The sequence below is a fragment of the Acipenser ruthenus genome, chromosome 26, assembly GCF_902713425.1.
Source record: "Acipenser ruthenus chromosome 26, fAciRut3.2 maternal haplotype, whole genome shotgun sequence".
Classification (NCBI taxonomy): Eukaryota; Metazoa; Chordata; class Actinopteri; order Acipenseriformes; family Acipenseridae; genus Acipenser; species Acipenser ruthenus.
The window spans coordinates 26,842,114-26,860,830 of record NC_081214.1 but is presented as its reverse complement, the minus strand read 5'-3'; the positions used below and the strand labels follow the sequence as shown (position 1 = coordinate 26,860,830).

General features: G+C 40.4%; 1 protein-coding gene across 5 annotated transcripts in view; it reads left to right on the top strand.

Annotated features, from left to right (window-relative positions):
* LOC117430899 (fragile X messenger ribonucleoprotein 1 homolog A-like) overlaps positions 1-17,665 on the top strand; it is a 147,080-nt gene extending 129,415 nt beyond the window's left edge. For 2 of the 5 annotated variants that reach the window (XM_059001578.1, XM_059001577.1), the window contains exons 3-16: positions 6,381-6,433; positions 7,343-7,445; positions 7,963-8,034; positions 8,366-8,514; positions 8,794-8,887; positions 8,965-9,081; positions 9,424-9,594; positions 9,968-10,046; positions 10,487-10,596; positions 11,160-11,255; positions 11,649-11,847; positions 12,776-12,955; positions 13,170-13,252; positions 14,375-17,665. In XM_059001578.1, the coding sequence (XP_058857561.1) occupies positions 6,381-6,433; positions 7,343-7,445; positions 7,963-8,034; positions 8,366-8,514; positions 8,794-8,887; positions 8,965-9,081; positions 9,424-9,594; positions 9,968-10,046; positions 10,487-10,596; positions 11,160-11,255; positions 11,649-11,847; positions 12,776-12,955; positions 13,170-13,252; positions 14,375-14,593 (1,725 nt within the window). In that variant the 3' untranslated portion in view covers positions 14,594-17,665. Of the gene's footprint in view, positions 1-4,575; positions 4,987-6,380; positions 6,434-7,342; positions 7,446-7,962; positions 8,035-8,365; positions 8,515-8,793; positions 8,888-8,964; positions 9,082-9,423; positions 9,595-9,967; positions 10,047-10,486; positions 10,597-11,159; positions 11,256-11,648; positions 11,848-12,775; positions 12,956-13,169; positions 13,253-14,374 lie in introns of those variants that run through there. The other 3 variants (XM_034051483.3, XM_034051481.3, XM_059001579.1) reach the window with 3 other exon arrangements.
* Positions 17,666-18,717: the final 1,052 nt, after the last annotated feature.

Sequence of the window (18,717 nt, the reverse complement as noted above, 5' to 3'; positions counted from 1 at the left end):
GCATTATGGGGCAAATGGGAGCCAGGGAAATGCTGCCTTATAAAAGAGGAGCTGTACCCGGTTAACAGTGTAACTAGAACTTATAAAAGAGGAACACTGTACCCGGTATACAGTGTAACTAAAACCTCACACTGAGAAATACCTTGCATAGCCTTGTTGTGGTGTTGCCTACAATTGGCTCATGATATATGAGCTGATTCTAACTCTTAGCCCCCCACTCACGGATTCTCAGCTCTAGTGCTTCAAGCCCAGGTCCACACCTAATTCCTCGTTGTGTTGTAAAAACAGAGCACCCTGGCTCCTCTGAACTATAATGAACTGGACTTTTCATACCAGCCTGGCTCCTCTGAACTATAATCAACTGAACTTTAAATACCAGCCTGGAGCTCGTCACGGAGGGCTGCTCAGGCTGACAGGTGGAGGTCAGATGATGAACAGAGATTCTGCAAGTCTGGGACCAGGCTGATCAATACATGCCTCAAGTGTTGAGAGATACAGTGCTGGCTGGACATCGGCTGAGTGTGTGATGGCTCCCTAGTGGTGAATGAATCCAAAAGCCAACACTTACTGGATTTATTAGGATACCCTTAATAGTAACCTGCATACACACACGGCTGTATTTCAAAAGCCAGGGAAGATATAGCGAGCGCTGCAGAGGCATGACCTCGCCCTTTCCCTCACTCGCTGCTACGTGAACAGGGTTCATTACACATGACCTCGCCCTCTCCCTCACCCGCTGTCACGTGAACAGGGTTCATTACACATGACCTCACCCTCTCCCTCACCCGCTGCCATGTGAACAGGTTTCATTACACATGACCTCACCCTCTCCCTCACCCGCTGTCACGTGAACAGGTTTCATTACACATGACCTCGCCCTCTCCCTCACCCGCTGCCACGTGAACAGGGTCCATTACACATGACCTCGCCCTCTCCCTCACCCGCTGCCACGTGAACAGGGTCCATTACACATGACCTCACCCTCTCCCTCACCCGCTGTCACGTGAACAGGGTCCATTACACATGACCTTGCCCTCTCCCACACCCGCTGCCACGTGAACAGGGTTTGTTAGGTCACTATTCTGTTGTTTGGTTTGTTCTTGTCATTGTGTTTGTTTGTTCAGTTTGTTTCACTCGTACTCTTTTGGTTTAAAGCTCTGCTGTACTGCAGGTACACAATCACTGCGTGTCACACAGTCTTTGTGATGCACGATGTGCAGCTTGATTTATGGCACATTGGTAAGAGTATAACAAGCACATGACAGGTAGTCTATAAGCCACGCAGGTCTCCTTTCACAGTACAATACAGTATAATACAGGGTTGAAGGTTTTACTTTAAAACACTGACTTGGTAAATTTTATGGGTTCATTTGTCATGGTTTCTGCCCATGTGTACCTACAGCATCAAAGCAATTTAGACAATGCAGAAAACCTCTGTAATACATTGAATTGCAGATAATTGAATCCCTGGTTAACCAAGCATGAGACGTTTCTTGTGAAAGGAAATACCAATTTGCATTATTTGCATTAAAATGTAAGGAACGCTGCATATTCCAATCAGGGCTCACCCACAATTTGCTTTATTGATTATTTTAAAATGTTTTTAACCTTTGGCTGTGCAGTACTTTTTAACCGTGTTCTTATTTATAGAAACTGCAAGGGCATCTCCAAACTTGTTGAGAAAATTATAAAAAGAAAGACCATTTGAAATATAAATTACAAGTTGCTTTTTTTTCCCAAGCCAGTTACAATAACTAGAAAACTTAGCACACAGATAAAAATCACAATGCATCTGTTGGCCATAATCTTTGATTATGTGATTGTACCACTACCACTGCAGCACTATATTATCTGAGACTGGGATTGAAGGTGGCTGCTCAGTGGTCTAGGAATAGTGAGCAGCACTTTCTAATAAGAGGACACAAGAAGAGAAATAAGCGTGATTAACATGGTCATTTTTAGATTGCTTTAATGATTCCACGACTCACCGGTTCCATTTAGCCAGTGATTTCCCTGGAAATCTGCAAGTCGACCAGAAGGAATAAAGAAAGAAACATTTTATTAAAATAAGATGAATTTCATAACGGCACGGGAACAGATAATATTGAATTTCGGAATCCAGGGAGTCGCATGTCATTTAGTGCATAATATAAAAGCAGCATCTTTGGTTTGTTAGCTTCAGTAATATTCGCAAGTGTTCCTGTGGCTGATGAAAGGGAATCAGATTGAAAGGAAAGGGAACATCAGATTGCAGAATAATATCACAGGGTTAACTTCACTTGCCGGATGCTTTTTTTAGCTTGAAGATTTGATATATTTTCCAAGGCGCTCTCTCTCTCTCTCTCTCTCTCTCTCTCTCTCTCTCTCTCTCTCTCTCTCTCTCTCTCTCTCTCTCTCTCTCTCTCTCTCTCTCTCTCTCTCTCTCTCTGATGCATTCCGTCCACTCTGAAATGGAACATTACTGTTCGGAAAAAGAAAAGAAAGAAGACACAAACCCTTCATCAAACACACACCGTCCAGGGGTCAGTAGCAATGTTGGGCTTCTGCTGAAGATTTAAAACAAACAGCCTTGCTATTGTTGTCATAGATAGGACAGCACCATGTGGTTTTGCTTTTGGACTTGTTTTTCCTAAACTCTGCAGTGAACATTTTTAAATCCTCAAAATTCTAGATTAATAGTCACAATCTAAAAACCCTAGGAAGCACTGAAGCGTGAATGTACTGTGCGGTACTTGTTTAATTAAACTGGCCTCTGCAGACTCCTCTCAGCCAGCCCTGTGTAATCAGCCCAGTCCTCCAGGAGGCTCCCCCTGGAGTACAGTGTGTGTGTGTGTCCCTCCCAGGGGCCTGCTTAATTAAAGGGGTTCAGCAAGCTAGAACTCTGATAGTGGCTCACTGTGCTGGCAGCTACCCTGAATGGGGAGCGCTTCTGGGTAAGTCAGTGGTATCTGATAGAAAGGTATTGCTATGAGTAAGTGTGGTTGCGATAAGGAAAGATGCTAAAACTGCACCGATAAATAATTCATGCTTTTCCACGCCCTCCAGTTACATCTCAGACTCAAGCACCATAACACAGCGCCTTCATTCCAAACCGCAGGAATCTATGACTGCCACAAGAGGGCGTGCTCTTACATATTCTGACAATGAATGCAAAAAAAAAGAAAGAAAATGAAATGCCTTTACCACATCCATAAACGGTTCTGTTTTCTGAAATATCCAGTATCTTGCTGTTAGAGTGTGTTATAAAAGGACACAGGGTTATTCTGATCTCAATTCAAAGACATGATCATTAACTATGAGAAAAGGAGGCCCCAGTTAGCCAGTCTGTGATTAGATTGACACACATACAACTGTATTAGTCATAGTTATAAATAATGAAAATAAAAATAGCTAGATATGATGCATTAAATTATTAAACACTGTACAAAAAAGGCGTCATATGTGTTTTTTGTTATTTACCATTCCCTCTATAGTGACACCAACAGCAAGATGGAAATGAATTAGACAGTTTATTGTTACCAAAGCTAATTTGAGGATAAACTGGGTAAAATGAGCCCAAGGAGTTCAATGCCAGATTTGTAAGCGCGTTGTTCGTTCTATGGGTTTATGGGGACACCTGGTGGTGAATAAGTGTAATTGACTACTAGAATGTACTGCAGACTCCAGTCCCAGGTGTGGTGAAAAAGGTGCCTTTATGAGCGGACTTTAGACCACAGTACTGATTTGTTTCCTACATGCAAGGAAACAATTTAATAATACAAAAAAAAAAAAAAAAAAAAAAACATTGCAGCAACTATCTGGATCCATTAATTGAAAGTGTATTTTGGTCTCAGAAAGACACGGATGGCCGTATATATGTCTAAAATGAGATCATTATCTACAACTTTTTAAAAAGAGCCTCAGAACCGGCCAGTTGGTGTAAAAACAAACAAACAAACAAACAGACATTAAACTGCGAATGAAGGCAAAGCTTTTTATATGACTCATGCTTTATTCGTATCAGACACAAGGATCCTTCAAGGCTGCTGGCAAGCGCTGTATTGTCAAGAAGACTGAAGACCCTAAGTATTGTCCGACAAAGAACTGGGGGGAAAAAAAAACATGGACGCAACCAAGACTTCTGATACAACACAGAACGGCTTCCCACTGAATGGCTGCTTGTGTTGGAAGTATTCTGCAATACCCTTAAACGCACTTCATAAAATCGAGAAAACTACTACTTAAAAAAATGGGTCTACTAACATGAATGTCATACCGGTTGAACCTGGAATAAAACGTGTCATCTATTCTAAACCCGAACCAAAACAACATACTGGCGTGATGTAAGCTGCACACGCAGTCTGTGCTTCGTGTTATAATGCTTTCATGCTGGGTGTCTTTGCAGGACCACACCCAACTCAAAACGCCTGATCGATTGCCATAGCAACCACCTCACGTCCAGGTTGTCTCTCACGATCAAGACCCGCCCACCTAATGTTCTAACTGGCTGATTCTTGAGGCAAGCCTCTCGCATTCCGTTATACGGTTGGTTATCGGTATTGTCAGTCTTTCGGGTAGGTTAGGGGGTTGAGAGTAGCGTGGTTGAAACTGTTTTCATTGTGGCTCAAATATAATAGTCTGTGTAGGTTATCAGCAATAATCAACGGAGAGCCAAGATGGCCGGTACAGGGCTGTAGTGTCGCCTGCTAACTCGAAATGTGACAGGGCGAGGAGGGAGGCTCTTCCGTTTACAGCAGCCACTCCCGAGCAGCTGGTGAGCGCTGTGCGGAGACGGGATATGTGTGTTTCACTTTCTCTTCTGTAGAAAGCTTCGGGGAAAGGCTGATCGGGGTTGTCGCTGTAATAAGACAGGGCAGTGCTGAGGAAAAAGGGGTGGGTGTTTCCAGGGACATCAGCAACGTTCTCGACTGTTTTTTATTTTTTATGGCAACAGTCATGGAAGAGTTAGCTGTGGAAGTCCGGGGGACCAGTGGAGCTTTTTACAAGGTATCTGGCTAAGTAGGCCTTGCGTGTGTTCAGATTATAGACGGTGTTGTTGTCATTTGTTAGATAAGTGGCTACGAAACTCGTGACTGTTTAGGTGTACATCAGATAATTTAAAATCCAACAGACAATATGCAGGCCCTGTTCTGTGTGACTTCAATCAAGCAAGCGCCGTTGTTATGGAAATTAATCCGGGCCTAGTACGACTACTCTGTGATGTATTTTTCAGAGAATTAAAATTATTATATATATATAATCCCAAAAACAAAATATAAGATCCTCGTTTAAATAATAAAACAAATCAAACAAACAAAATGTCTCAATCGGAACTGTATTGTTTGCTTTAAACACCACCTTAATTCATCCAGTTGTGCACACTATTATTATTATTATTATTATTATTATTATTATTATTATTTTAACGTCCGAGAAGTCAGGATAGTCCGGTTGCCTTATTATTAGTCGTAGTCGTAGTAGTATTATAGCACCTCTGGTTCACTACTTCTGCTGCAGGAAGATAGTATTCATATTTATCGTGTGTTCCTGGTTGTGCTTTTAATATTGAATTACATTACTGTAGGCTAATTATCAACAGGATATATATATATATATATATATATATATATATATATATATATATATATATATATATATATATAATATATATATATAATGTGTGTTTGTTCGTGTCATACGTCCCTACCACCCATCTTTCTCATTAGTCCAAACTGTTGTGACCCATCAATGTGTATTATTTATATTCTTGTGAAACGTGTCCAGAGCAGGTTAGACGATGCTTCTTTCTGCAGGGTTTGTACAGGACAGGGCTTATACTTGTACAGTATAACCAAGTGTGATGGCATGTATCATTTAAAAGTGAAGTCCCTGTCTGTACATTGTTATAACTAGGGGTCTGGATGTCTTGAAAACACAATCCACTTATTTCTGCTACATAACGTTGGCTGTGGAATTCAGTTAGCTCAATATCTTTTCAAAGTTACCAGTGTTGGTTATTTGGAAGTGTAAGATTTGTAGGCCACCCTGTCCCCTTCTCTCCCTTTATTTCACATCAGAGTGTAGTGTGGCAGTGCCAGCAGCGCTCACAGCTCTTCAGAACAATGATACCGTCATTAACAGCCATTAGTTATGGGCTGCACTTTGAAGTGTGTTACTTCCTTTATTTCTAATACAGTAGAGGTTTCTCAAGGTAAGCAGTATGGTTCTTACCAACAGGTCTGTATTGTATGTATTGGCACAAATGAGTTGGCTGCTGGGTTATTACAGTGCATTCCTCTGTCAGTATTTCTAAAACCAGCAGCACACTGCTGCTTTACATGAAGTTTGCTATTTGAAAAGTCTTGACTTGTACAGATGTTCATTAAAATATTGTTTTTCAGGCATTTGTGACGGATGTACATGACGATTCTGTGACGGTAACATTTGAGAATAAGTAAGTAGTGTATATATTCTTTTCTTTTAAAGCTCCAGGCTAATCTGTTAAGTGTTTTAGAAACCAACAGGCGATACAGTTACTATAGGAGAACATGGTGTACCTGAACTTTTAGATGAAGCTCCTTGTGAAAGATAAGCCTTACATGTGTATTTTAATTTGGCTGTATGTGTGTATAATATATATATATACATACATACATACATACAGAGAGTGTGTGTGTGCACACACAGCTTATTTCATGGTTTCTTATTGGCAACACTGGTCAAGTTCCTCAACCATTTTGCAAATGAACACAGGACGTAGTTTCAGTTCGTACAGCCTCCTATAGATCTAGTTTATTTGGTTACAAATACTGTAAAATGACTGTTTTAAAAATAAAGAAACTTCATGAATGCTGTGACCTAGTACAGTAGAACCACAGTTAGGAAATGATCGGTCTACCAAGCATTCCACTTTCACCGCAAGCATGCAATCACTCAACCATGCGTGCAATGCAATCAGATAGGCACTCCGGTAAGCGGGGTTCTGGTGTAGTGTGTTGAATATCCTGTGTGTGTGTGTGTGTGTGTGTGTGTGTGTGGCCATACATGTTCTCTTAAGTAGTGAATTGTAAAATGTTATTGCTGTCGGTTTTTACTCTAAAATTTTGTTTGCATACAAAACCTTTCCTCTCTCTGCATTGCTCCACAAAGGCAAAAGAAAAACAAGCCATTCTGAATTTGCTACCTGCAAGGGAATTGGCGCGCTAAGTGAGTTTAAAAGGAATAGGAGTTTCTAAATGTAGTTCAGGGTGCTGTCGTCCTTCCAGTTCTGTACCTTCATCCTTCTCCAGCTGCTTGATTCCTGCACCTCTTCTGCTTGAATCACCTCTCTGTGTTACTAGCAGCCTGATTCTGTTCTATTCAGTTGGCAGCCAGAGAGACAGATTCCCTTCAGCGATGTACGATTCCCTCCACCTTCGGGATTTCAGAAAGACATAAGCGAGAGCGATGAAGTAGAGGTATGTGCTGTAAGTAGTGGTCAAGTATTTTCACTTTACATTAGAGATGGAATTAAAAACATATCCATTGATCATATAGATGCAAAGGGGTTTATGGGTTGATTAACCCCACTGACCAGGATAAGCCAGCACTGGGTTTTATTAAAGCATTTTTCAGCAGCGATGGCTCTCCCTGGATTCTTGTAAGCACCTACCCACTGCTCCAAAATGCTCTAATAAAATCCAGTGGTGGCTTGCTTATTTATTTATTTATTTTAACACATGTGGAGAAACAGATTCCAAAAAATAGAATTAACATGTTTCTGTGAGAACCTCTGTCCAATAAAATAGACCAAAAACATATTAGGATGGTTAAAGTCTGATTTGTCAGTTGTAATTCTGTATTGATTTAGAAAGTGTCTTGCTGTCCGTCAGTTTTGTCATTTACCAGTGCAAGACACAGTCTACCTGTCATAGGAATTGTATCTTTGTATGCTTTCAGTGATAACTCCCAGTTGTTCTAATCATTGCTGTGCAATTGTTCTAGGTTTATTCCAGAGCAAATGACAAAGAACCCTGTGGCTGGTGGCTGGCGAAAGTCAGAATGGTGAAGGGAGAGGTAAGCTACTAATATAAGTGGATCATGTATTTTATTTTCTTGTCATCTGTCTTTTTTTTCCCCAGTTGATTCTCATAAATCCTCCAGAAACTTAAAGGCCTCATTGTTTGTACCTTGGTTAGAAATAATAAAGTAACATTGAATTCAGCTCTCACTAGCCATGCCATCTTTATGGTTATTTAATCAATCATGTTAGAATAATATATATAAAATAAATTTTAAGAAATAATCCAATCATTTGAGGCAAATGCATTGCCTTGTCAGGGCTTTTTATATTAACCCTTGTGATTGATGAAAATACTTTTCTTACCATCTTTTATTGTCATTTTAGTTTTATGTTATAGAATATGCCGCTTGTGACGCTACCTACAATGAAATTGTCACAATAGAGAGACTGCGGCCCATCAACCCAAACAAGCCAGCAACGAAAGACACCTTCCTCAAGATCACAATGGACGTGCCCGATGACTTGCGCCAAATGTGAGTTGATTTCCAAATATGAGTCTGTGTAACTGGATGGTAAAACCGATGGCTTTTTCCTAGTAAAAATAAAATAAAAAATAATGTGAGGATGACACTCTCATTCTGTTCTTGTATTACATCAACCTTGTCATGAAATGCATTGTTTATTGGAACTGCAGTAACTGGAGCAGCATAGAAATGTTATTTTTGTCATAACTGTATGTCACAACGTTTATAGTATGATGTTGGATTTTCCTGGTGTACTGCTCAGGTGATCACTTCTGTTTTTTTTCATAGGTGTGCAAAGGAATCTGCACATAAAGATTTCAAAAAGGCAGTTGGAGCATTCAGTGTAACATACGATTCAGATACAAATCAGCTGGTTATTTTGGTAAGCTTTCTTTGATACATTTTCAATCTATGTTCTTTCATTCCATCCTGTATCTGTAATTGTATTCTCTGTTCTAGTCCATCAGTGAGGTGACAAGAAAGCGAGCGACTATGTTAAGTGACATGCATTTCCGAAGCCTGCGCACAAAGTTGTCCCTAATGATGAGGAATGAAGAAGCCAGCAGACAGCTAGAGGTGAGAGAAGTACAAGGCTTTCATGTCAAAGGAGTTTGCTTTAACAAGAAACGAGAGATCTTTAAAACACTTTCCAGTGTCTGAATGTTGCATGCACCCCCATCTCCCATATTCATTGCTTGCTAACTTGCAGTCAAAGGTATTCTAGAATCAAGGTCATTTGGTGGATCTTCACCTTGCATTCTTGGTCACGTCACTAAAATGCATTAAGTGCATGTTTTGTGCTCAGATATGCAAGATCATACCACTAGCCTGTATGATAAACCTGACCTTCACGACCTCCTTGAATAAAAAGGCAGGTGCTCACCCCAGTGTTTTGCTCTCCTGGCTTGTGTTACCCAGAGCTCCCGGCAGCTGGCCTCCCGTTTCCACGAGCAGTTTGTTGTGCGAGACGATCTCATGGGTCTGGCCATCGGTACTCACGGGGTCAACATCCAGCAGGCCAGGAAAGTGCCCGGGGTGACCACCATTGATCTGGACGAGGAGACCTGCACTTTCCATATCTACGGAGAGGTACGCTTCTCATTTTTAATACCGCCGTTTAGTCATACAGTATACTTAAGGGCTAAAGGCCACAGAGCACGAGCCAGCTTGTATCTGTCATCTGTTGACTGTGACGGTTTCAAGTGATTTTCACAAATTTGATCAGATCAAAACTGATGTGGTGATGTTGCATTACCTCTTCACATTGGGAACGTTTCTGGAAAATGCACCTGTACAACGAGCTGTCAGGAAAGTTGCTTTGCATGTAAACGACACAAGGCAATATGAACGACCTTGTATTCTCAACTCTCAAGCATTTTTTATAGGTGAAGCAATTTGCATGGTGGTCATGTTTTTTCAGTGTTCAGCGCTTTCAAGACTGCTTGTAATATTTTTTTTCTAGGACCAAGAAGCAGTAAGAAAAGCCAGAAGTTATTTGGAATTTTCTGAAGATGCGATAAAAGTACCAAAGAATTTAGTAGGTAAGATGGAGGGGGAGGGTGTTTAGCAAAGAAGAGTTGTATGTTCCTTTGCTGTTTTAGTTTGTGTGGTTTTTATTTTGGCAACATTCCTGCAGGAACAAATACTGCTAAAAATAAGTCACCAGTCGATCATTTCTGACCAGATCCTCCTCAAACTGTAATCAAGTCACTTCTAAAGAAAGGGAACTGCTCAGTACATTCCAGTTCTTTTGTAGCGGTCATGCAAACGGCATATTGGGTAGGGTGTCAAGATTACCCTACTTTGATAGTCCTTTTAGATACAGATAAGCAACCAACCTGAGAAATGTTTAGTTTGTACATTCCAAACTTCAAACACAATCAATTGCCTAAAATGAGCATGACACGGTTATTGCCAGGAATATAGCTTGCTGCTTGCTGAATATATTTCTTCCCTCCCCACCCATCCCCCTTCTTTACAGGAAAAGTTATTGGGAAAAATGGAAAACTCATTCAAGAGGTCGTGGATAAATCCGGAGTAGTTCGGGTTCGAGTTGAAACTGAGAATGACAAAAAAAATCCACAAGACGAAGTAAGGGAGCTCTTTTATTTGTTTTATTTGTTACTGTGGAATCTGGTGAAGTAACTCCTAACTGCAGACCTAACAAGTCCAACCCACTTTTATAGAAAATATATCTACACTCAAAACAGCAGGCCAGTAAACTAAGCTAATATAGTAATACTTTGTCTGTGTCTGTTTGTACTGCTTTCCCATTGTAAGACACTGAAACTATTTCATTAGTTATACTTGGTTAGTTCTATAAGCATACTTCATCCCACCATTAAACCAGGAACTTCATGGTAATTGAATCATCGTCACACTTGTCTGCATTGTATTGCTCTCCTGAATACAGTCAATCCAACACATTTTATGAGCAACAAAGAATGATCAGTTGTATTGTATAGATGCAATGTTACAGCCATTGGCTACATTTTCTGTATTTTCTTTTAATCAAATAACTGTTTAGGAAATGAGGAGGTGTGGTTTCAAAATAACAATAAGTAAGAGTTTGTGAAAAAAGGGTTCTTGTGTTTCAAACCCGTCTGTTCTTGTGACTTGGCAGCTTCTCTCTTACTGTGTTTTTTTGCTTTCAGTTACTGCAGGGCATGGTATCATTTGTGTTTGTTGGAACAAAGGACAGCATCTCCAATGCACAAGTTCTTCTGGACTATCACCTCAATTACTTAAAGGTTTGGGTTTTTTTGGTCACTTTTTTAAAATGTATGCCTAGTTTCTTGTATAGCAGGGGGATATACATTATTGTTAAATAGGAGACATACAACTTGTGGCATTAATCCGAAAGTCGTCTTTCTTAAGGAATTGTAAATACAGTTGAAAGATGTGCTGTTTTAATGTGGCGTTGGTGTGTAGAGCTTTGAGCTTTGAGCGAGTACACATGAAGGACTCCTGACGTTAATGCTTGAGGCTTTATTCAGACGAAGCGCAGATCTAAGACTCCTTATCTTTTGAGGGTTATTTTTCTCGCATGTTCAATGGAAACAGCATCTTGGGTTTCCTGCAGCATCAGTGGGATTGCTCGTACTGTGCTGAGGCAGCTGATCTGTGGTTCTGTGTGTTGTTAGGAGGTGGACCAGCTCCGTCTGGAGAGGCTACAGATTGATGAGCAGCTGAGACAGATTGGGGCAGGGGGCTCCAGACCCCCAGCAAGCCGCTCTGATAAGGACAAGACTTTCAGTGCTGACGAGGGCGTGGGTCCAGCCCGTGGAGGAAAGCCCTACAGTGGGAGGGGCCGTGGTAGACGTGGGCCGAGCTACGCATCAGGTATCCCAGTTCACTGTCCAGCACCGTATCGCAGGTTAATCGCATGTTCCATTTGGATTTTGTGTTGGATTGTGGTTCATTGGATATTATCGCCAATGTATTTTTTTCTATTTTATTTTCTCATAATTGTCTAATTCAGGTTGCCCAAACTTTTATAACCAGGAGGCCATTTGCACTTCAGAACACAGCCTGAAGAGCCAACAGCTGCAACTTGGATACTGGAACATCATTATAAAACTGAACAACTATTGATAATGCTCTTTAAGCCTGATATCTGGTATTAGCTATTGTCTAAATTGCAATTTCAGGTTTTGACACACACATCCACTATGTTTATAATTCGCATCCTAGCCTTGTATTTAATGTGTTATGCCTGTATGTAATGTAATTGCATTGTTTTCTACTGTTTGTATTTAATGTACTATGCCCTGTATTTAATGAAATATGCATTGTTCCACGCTTTGTGATGGTGGTCCACTATGAAATGCGCTATGTAAAAAATATTGATTGATTGAATATAGGATGATTTTTAGAATTGAATTATTATTATTATTTATTTCTTAGCAGACGCCCTTACCCAGGGCGACTTACAATTGTTACAAGATATCACATTATTTTTACATACAATTACCCATTTATACAGTTGGGTTTTTACTGAAGCAATCTAGGTAAAGTACCTTGCTCAAGGGTACAGCAGCAGTGTCTCCCACCTGGGACTGAACCCACGATCCTCCGGTCAAGAGTCCAGAGCCCTAACCACTACTCCACACTGCTGCCCAGCTGAATTAAGAGCCTGCAGATGTTACATTTTTGACTTGGGGTTGCTTATGTTGATACCAGAACTCTTTTACACCAATTGTGAAGTAATTTAGTAATCCAAGCAGAATTAAAATAACCCACAAACTATATAAAAACACATTCCTTTCAGGCACCAACTCTGAAGCCTCCAATGCATCTGAGACTGAGTCTGATCACCGGGACGAACTTGGCGACTGGTCACTGGCGCCAGCGGACGAGGAGAGAGACGGCATCCCTCACCGTGGTGACGGCCGCAAGCGGGGAGGGGGGGGCAGAGGCAGAGGAGGCCGAGGCCGGGGAGGGTATAAAGGTCAGTGAAGCTCGGGTGTCCTAAGAGTACTGACATGGAACTGACTGTCAGCAGTGTGATCCCAGTGTCACCTTGCACAGCTTTTAAAATGGAATTTTATGTCGTGATGGCATCAAATAATAATGAAACGGGAAAGAGTTAATCTTGTGAATTAGCAGCTGACTTATGAAAGAGCTGAATATTCAATGTTCTTTTATTTTTATTTTTTTCTCAGGAAATGAAGAAATGCAGTGGAATGAAACGCGGCAGCGCAACTCTAAAGACCCCAAACCCAGGCCTCCAGAAGACTCTCTGCAGGTAATGTGCATATAGCAGACAGATGGAGACTTAGGTAGTCTATCTGTTGGTATCAGTGATCAAGCAGACAAGAGAAACAAGTGTAGCCACAGAGCAGCATTTTTAAGTAGGTTGTTTCAGGGTGGTACAGTTCAAGTTGCTTTGTTACAGAAATATCCATATTGGTGTGAATTACTAACTGATGACTTATGCCACCTCAAAACCAATGGCTTGCTGCTCTTTGCAGTAAAGCAAAACTGACTGTATACAGATTAATATAAACGTCGCCCATAAAGCAACAAAATGAAATTGTCGATATTATCTTCTGCCTGGCACTGTATTCAGGGATTGTAGCAATGTGTGCCCTACTGCAGTGCCCGCTGGGTGGCAAACCCAAAGCAAAGCTATGGAACAATCCAAGGAGGAGAGAATCTGCTGACATCCATAGTAGATTTACGTATGCCTTTGGTGTTCAAATCTTGCATAAGCCTATGAGCGGTCAATGCTACTAGTGGGTACTAGCTAATAATGTTTTCTTTATTACTGTTAAAACACCATTCATTCGGATGTGCTCTATAGCCTGGAGATCACAGGTTTGAATCCAGGCTATGTCACAGCCGACCGTGACCGGGAGTTCCTAGGGGGCGGCGCACAATTGGCTGAGCGCTGCCCGGGTAGGGAGGGCTTAGGTCGGCAGGGGAATTCACAGCTCACCGCGCATCAGCGACCCCTGTGGCCGATAGGGCGCCTGTGGTTCTGCAGTGGAGCCGCCAGATCTGTGTTGTCCTCCGGCACTATAGGTCTGGTGGCATTGCTGTGGATCTGCAGTGCGAAAAATGACGGCTTGGCAGGAGCACGTTTCGGAGGACGCGTGTTCCAGCCGCCGTTTCCCGAGTCGGCGGGGGGGTTGCGAGCGGTGAGCCGAGGATACAGATAATAATTGGGCATGCTAAATTGGGGAGAAAACCGGGGTAAAAAAATTGGCGACGACTAAATTTATATATAAAAAAAAAAAAAACACCATTCATCATACCGTTTCTTTTTTCAGATGGGACAAGCCCGACAAACAAATATGGGTGATTTTGTAACGTATTGCCGTATGTTAAATCCATCTTTATTAATCCGAGAATCCTCCTGTTGCAGATCAGAATTGACAGCAACAATGAAAGGAGTGTGCACACTAAAGCATTCCACGGTCCCTTCAATGAGGGCGACAGCAATGGCAACAACCGGCCGCGTCCAGGCAGGGAGCGCGCGCTGAAGAAGGACAAGACCGAGACAGAGGCAGGCAGGGAGTGCGCTCTGAAGAAGGATAAGACCGAGACAGAGAGCCCGCGGGTGCTGCTGAACGGAGTGTCGTAGAGGCTCTTATCTGTGTCACGAGTTCTGTAATGTTTCATTAATCCAGAAGCTTCTTCATTAGAGAAAGGTGTTAGGCCAAAGAGAATCGGATCGGGTAGGGCTGTCTCAAGACATGAAATAAGCACACCGTTTAATTGTGTTCAAACATTTAATTACTTTTTGCAGCAGGTACAGAGGGTGAGTTTGTTTGTGTTTTTAGATTTTTTTTCGCTGTGATTATAGGGGTGATGCTGCAGAGTTTTCTACATGAATTTCTAGAATACTATATCAGTAAAATACAGCATGTCGGCTTTTATTATCTAAAGCTAAAGTACAAAAAGCATACACTCTTTAAATCCGATCATTGCTGTTGTCTGTGCATTGTGTAACTTCACAACGCTATTTTACACCCTTTCCACGTGTAATTAATTGAGAAGCGCTTCATGACACTGTTCACATGCCATGATACTGTTCATCGTACCACCACCATGGCACATGTGTTTCATGTCCTGTGTCACCTGTGGTCCACGTAGTCTGTTGTGGACCGTGTTACAATGTGATGTAACAGCTGTCGCATCATTCCTCAAATCAAATCCTGAATGATCTGTGCCTTTTTAATATAGCTTGGATGGTAACTTTGTTATTGGTGGATGTATAAATCAGGGAAGAATTAGAAAACACTAATGTAATATACTTGTATGTAGAGAACTTGTTCAACCATAAAACAATCTTTCTTGAAGAGTGCATGCTTTTCCTATTTTTTTTTTTTTTTTTAAACAAAATAAAAAAGCATCCATCAAGGCAGCAGAATCTTCTTATTTTTGCACTGAAGTCTTATACAATACTGTTATAAAAAGAGGGAAGGTTTTTTTAGTTTTTGTTTTTCTATTTTTTTTTTTTTTTTCAAGCTGGAATACTGTCCCCTTTGGGAATTAGAAAGGGGAGTTGTGTAACGCTAAAGCAAATCTGCCTCCCAGTGTTATGGTTTGGAAGTGATGCATTCAGAAAAATGTATGAAAGTCAGCCGCTAAGCATAAATACTTCCCATTTATGTGTGACGTTTTGTCCCAGTTTGTTTCCAAGGGTGATTGTTGGACATTTCATAGGAACTACTTCTTAACTGTGTATTATCTTATGATAATTTGTGTATCAAAATAAAAGCAGCGGGGGAAATGTTATGTAGCTCATCATTCCTCATTTAAAGGCGTTGTCCTACACTGCTTTTGTGAGTGTAAGAATGAAGCCCAATTCCCATTACCCCTGGTAGTGTAAGAATGAGAAAGATCAGGACTGCCTGGTTCTATTGCACCCCATTAGTGTTTCTCAACAAGAAATTGTTCAGTGGTGCACTGCTTAGGCAGCGGGACTGTCGTCTCAAGAGCAGGAGGACAGGGATATATTCAGCTTTATTCAAATTATTAACAGGAGCACTTCTTCCTAGTTCATTGGGACTGACAATGTACAGTTGTTTTCATTGACCAACAGTAATGTTTTGAGGTAGGTAGCCTGAAGCCTTAAGGTCATTATAAGATGCACTGTGACATTTAAAAGTGATGTTTTATATACTGTATAGAATAACTGCAATTTGTAAAAGTAGTCTGGCTTTGGGTTGCACTACGACACTTAAAATCCTGATCCTGTGGTTGTATTTGGTTGATAGCACTTGCCCAGCTCATAAATACTGCAATGCCACCTGGCATGATTTTCCTCTTGTTTTACTAATTTGTTACTTGGATTTCATATGCACAAGATTGCCGATTTAAATGTTGCCAGCATCATGATAGGGATACAAAACAAATAATAATAAAACAAAGTTTTCCTTGAGTAGGATTTTTCGGCACTGGGAAACAATAAATCTAGCCTTTTATTTAGTGACATGCAGTTTTTGTGTTTTTAATTTTAAATATGTTTTACATACAAAAAAAAAAAGAAACATTTTACTTTTTTAAAATGAATAAAAGTTTGTGTAACTTCTGCAGCAGCCTATAAGGGAGTAATCTATCTTGAAAGCTGGTATTGTGTTCTCAGTGTGGTTTCAATATTGCGCATGTTCTGTCTGTGCTCCCACCGTTACCCCACATCACCACTTTGTCAGTAACACTGAAGCACAAAAACAATGAAACATTGGAACTGCTACTGCCTCCTGGTGCTCTGCTGCTATTTTTGGATAATACAAATATTCTGGTATCAAGTTTAAGGCATGTGAAAATGCTACGTGTAACAATATATTATTTCTGATTAAGTACTTTAAATGAACTTCACCCCGTGAGCCTCTCACATGTTTACTGCACAGGTCCAGATGTGGGGAAGTTTGTAAAGCCAGTGGCTTTGTAAAGTTTTAGAATCTATTTTCGATTTCTGTGCATCCAGCGGAAGTAGTGTAAGATATATTTACCATTCTTTAGTATCTCTTTAGATTCAATGCACTTCTTGTCTGTTTCAAACCTTGGTATTTATTATTTTTATTTACCAGATGCATAGGAAAACAATACATTTGGGTTTGCTGTATTGCAGTTGCGTACCTTTACTCAGTAATTAAGCGGTGCTATGTTGTAAAGAATATATATTGGGCAAATTCAGTGTCTGGGCTACTGAATCCCATGTGTGTCGCCACTTTCGTGTAAAAATAACCCTGATTGTTTATTCCTGGTATTATTATTATTATTATTATTATTATTATTATTATTATTATTATTGGATCAGATGTATTAAATAACCATAAATGAAATGTTGCAGCAGACTGCACTGTTTAACAAGACTTCAAATGTCTTCAAAGTGTTGCCAAACAACCATGATTTCTAGTTATTTATTTGGGGAATGTATAGTGGAAATGAAAAAATAATAAGAATATGTTTCTTGTAGCCATTATTGTAGGCTGTTGTGGTTTAATTTTTTTTTTATTATTTTTTTTTTAATACTGTAGATAATTAACCAAGTTAGATTGGCCTTGTTTGTAGCTGCACTTGGGGCAATATTTTTCTCTGTACATAGTAGCTGAACAGATTGCTTTTATGTTGACATCGTTTGGTTATAGTGCAATATATTTTGTATGCAAGCAGTTTCAATAAATAAAGGTTGATCTTCCTCTGCTAAGTGAAGTTTTTTTTTTTTTTTTATATGGAATACACAAAACCATTACATAATGAAGGGGAGAACAGATGCATTGAAATGCAGTAGAATAACCCTAACCTTCACTTATTTGTACAGAAGGCATGACATGACACCCCTTTGATCCCAGTGGAACACACTGTACTGGCAGCAGTGTAGAAAACCTGGGCTCGTTCACATCGTCCTTTAACTGTATTTACAGCATGGCTATTGATTAGGGGAATGAGGTTTCATGCCATGTGTTTTCTATTTCCAGTGTGCACCTCTCAGGTTTAAGGCAGTGGAGAGTTGGATTAAGTTGTGTGTAGCACGTGATGCTTCTGTGGCAAGTCCCAAAACATGTTGTCATTGGACTAGTTGTTGAATTGTTATTCAGAACATTTAATACAGAAGCTATTGTATTGCTCGGAGGCTCTTGATTCTACTGTTTGGATGGATTTGTGTGTGTGTGTGTGTGTGTGTGTGTGTGTGTTGGGTTATAAAATGTATCACAGTCATGAAACCACCGTAGCCCAAAGCCTACTGCTTTGTATTCTCTATTCATCTCTTGTAAAGTCACAGTCCCTTTGGTAATAATATTCCAGCAGTTTGAGGGATATTAGTAATCGGAGGGGGTTGAGGGTGGTGGGATTTTATTGTGTTTTGTTTTGTTTTACTTGCTAGGTTCCCCAGGGATTATTGCAGGAGAAAACGAAGAATAATTAAAAAATGGCTCTTTGAAATCCCCCTTAGCAATTCTAGTCCTATTAGAAATGTAAAAAAATCCCACTCCTGCACTATAAACATTTTGTATTGCAAGTTAATTCCAGAGCTATCAAGACCCTGGCTGTCTAAGGAATTCTGTCTTCTCTTCCCAGTGGCTTGGATTGTCACTTAATTGTTCTGTTTGGAAACTGTTAAGATCTGTGCTGCTTCTGATGTTCAGACCAGACCAGACATCCCTTGAAAAATGCCTTAGATAAAGTAATACTGCATTGCGTGGACTGTAGATGTAATACATATGTTTATACAGTAGGTACTGACAGAGCGAAAAGGAA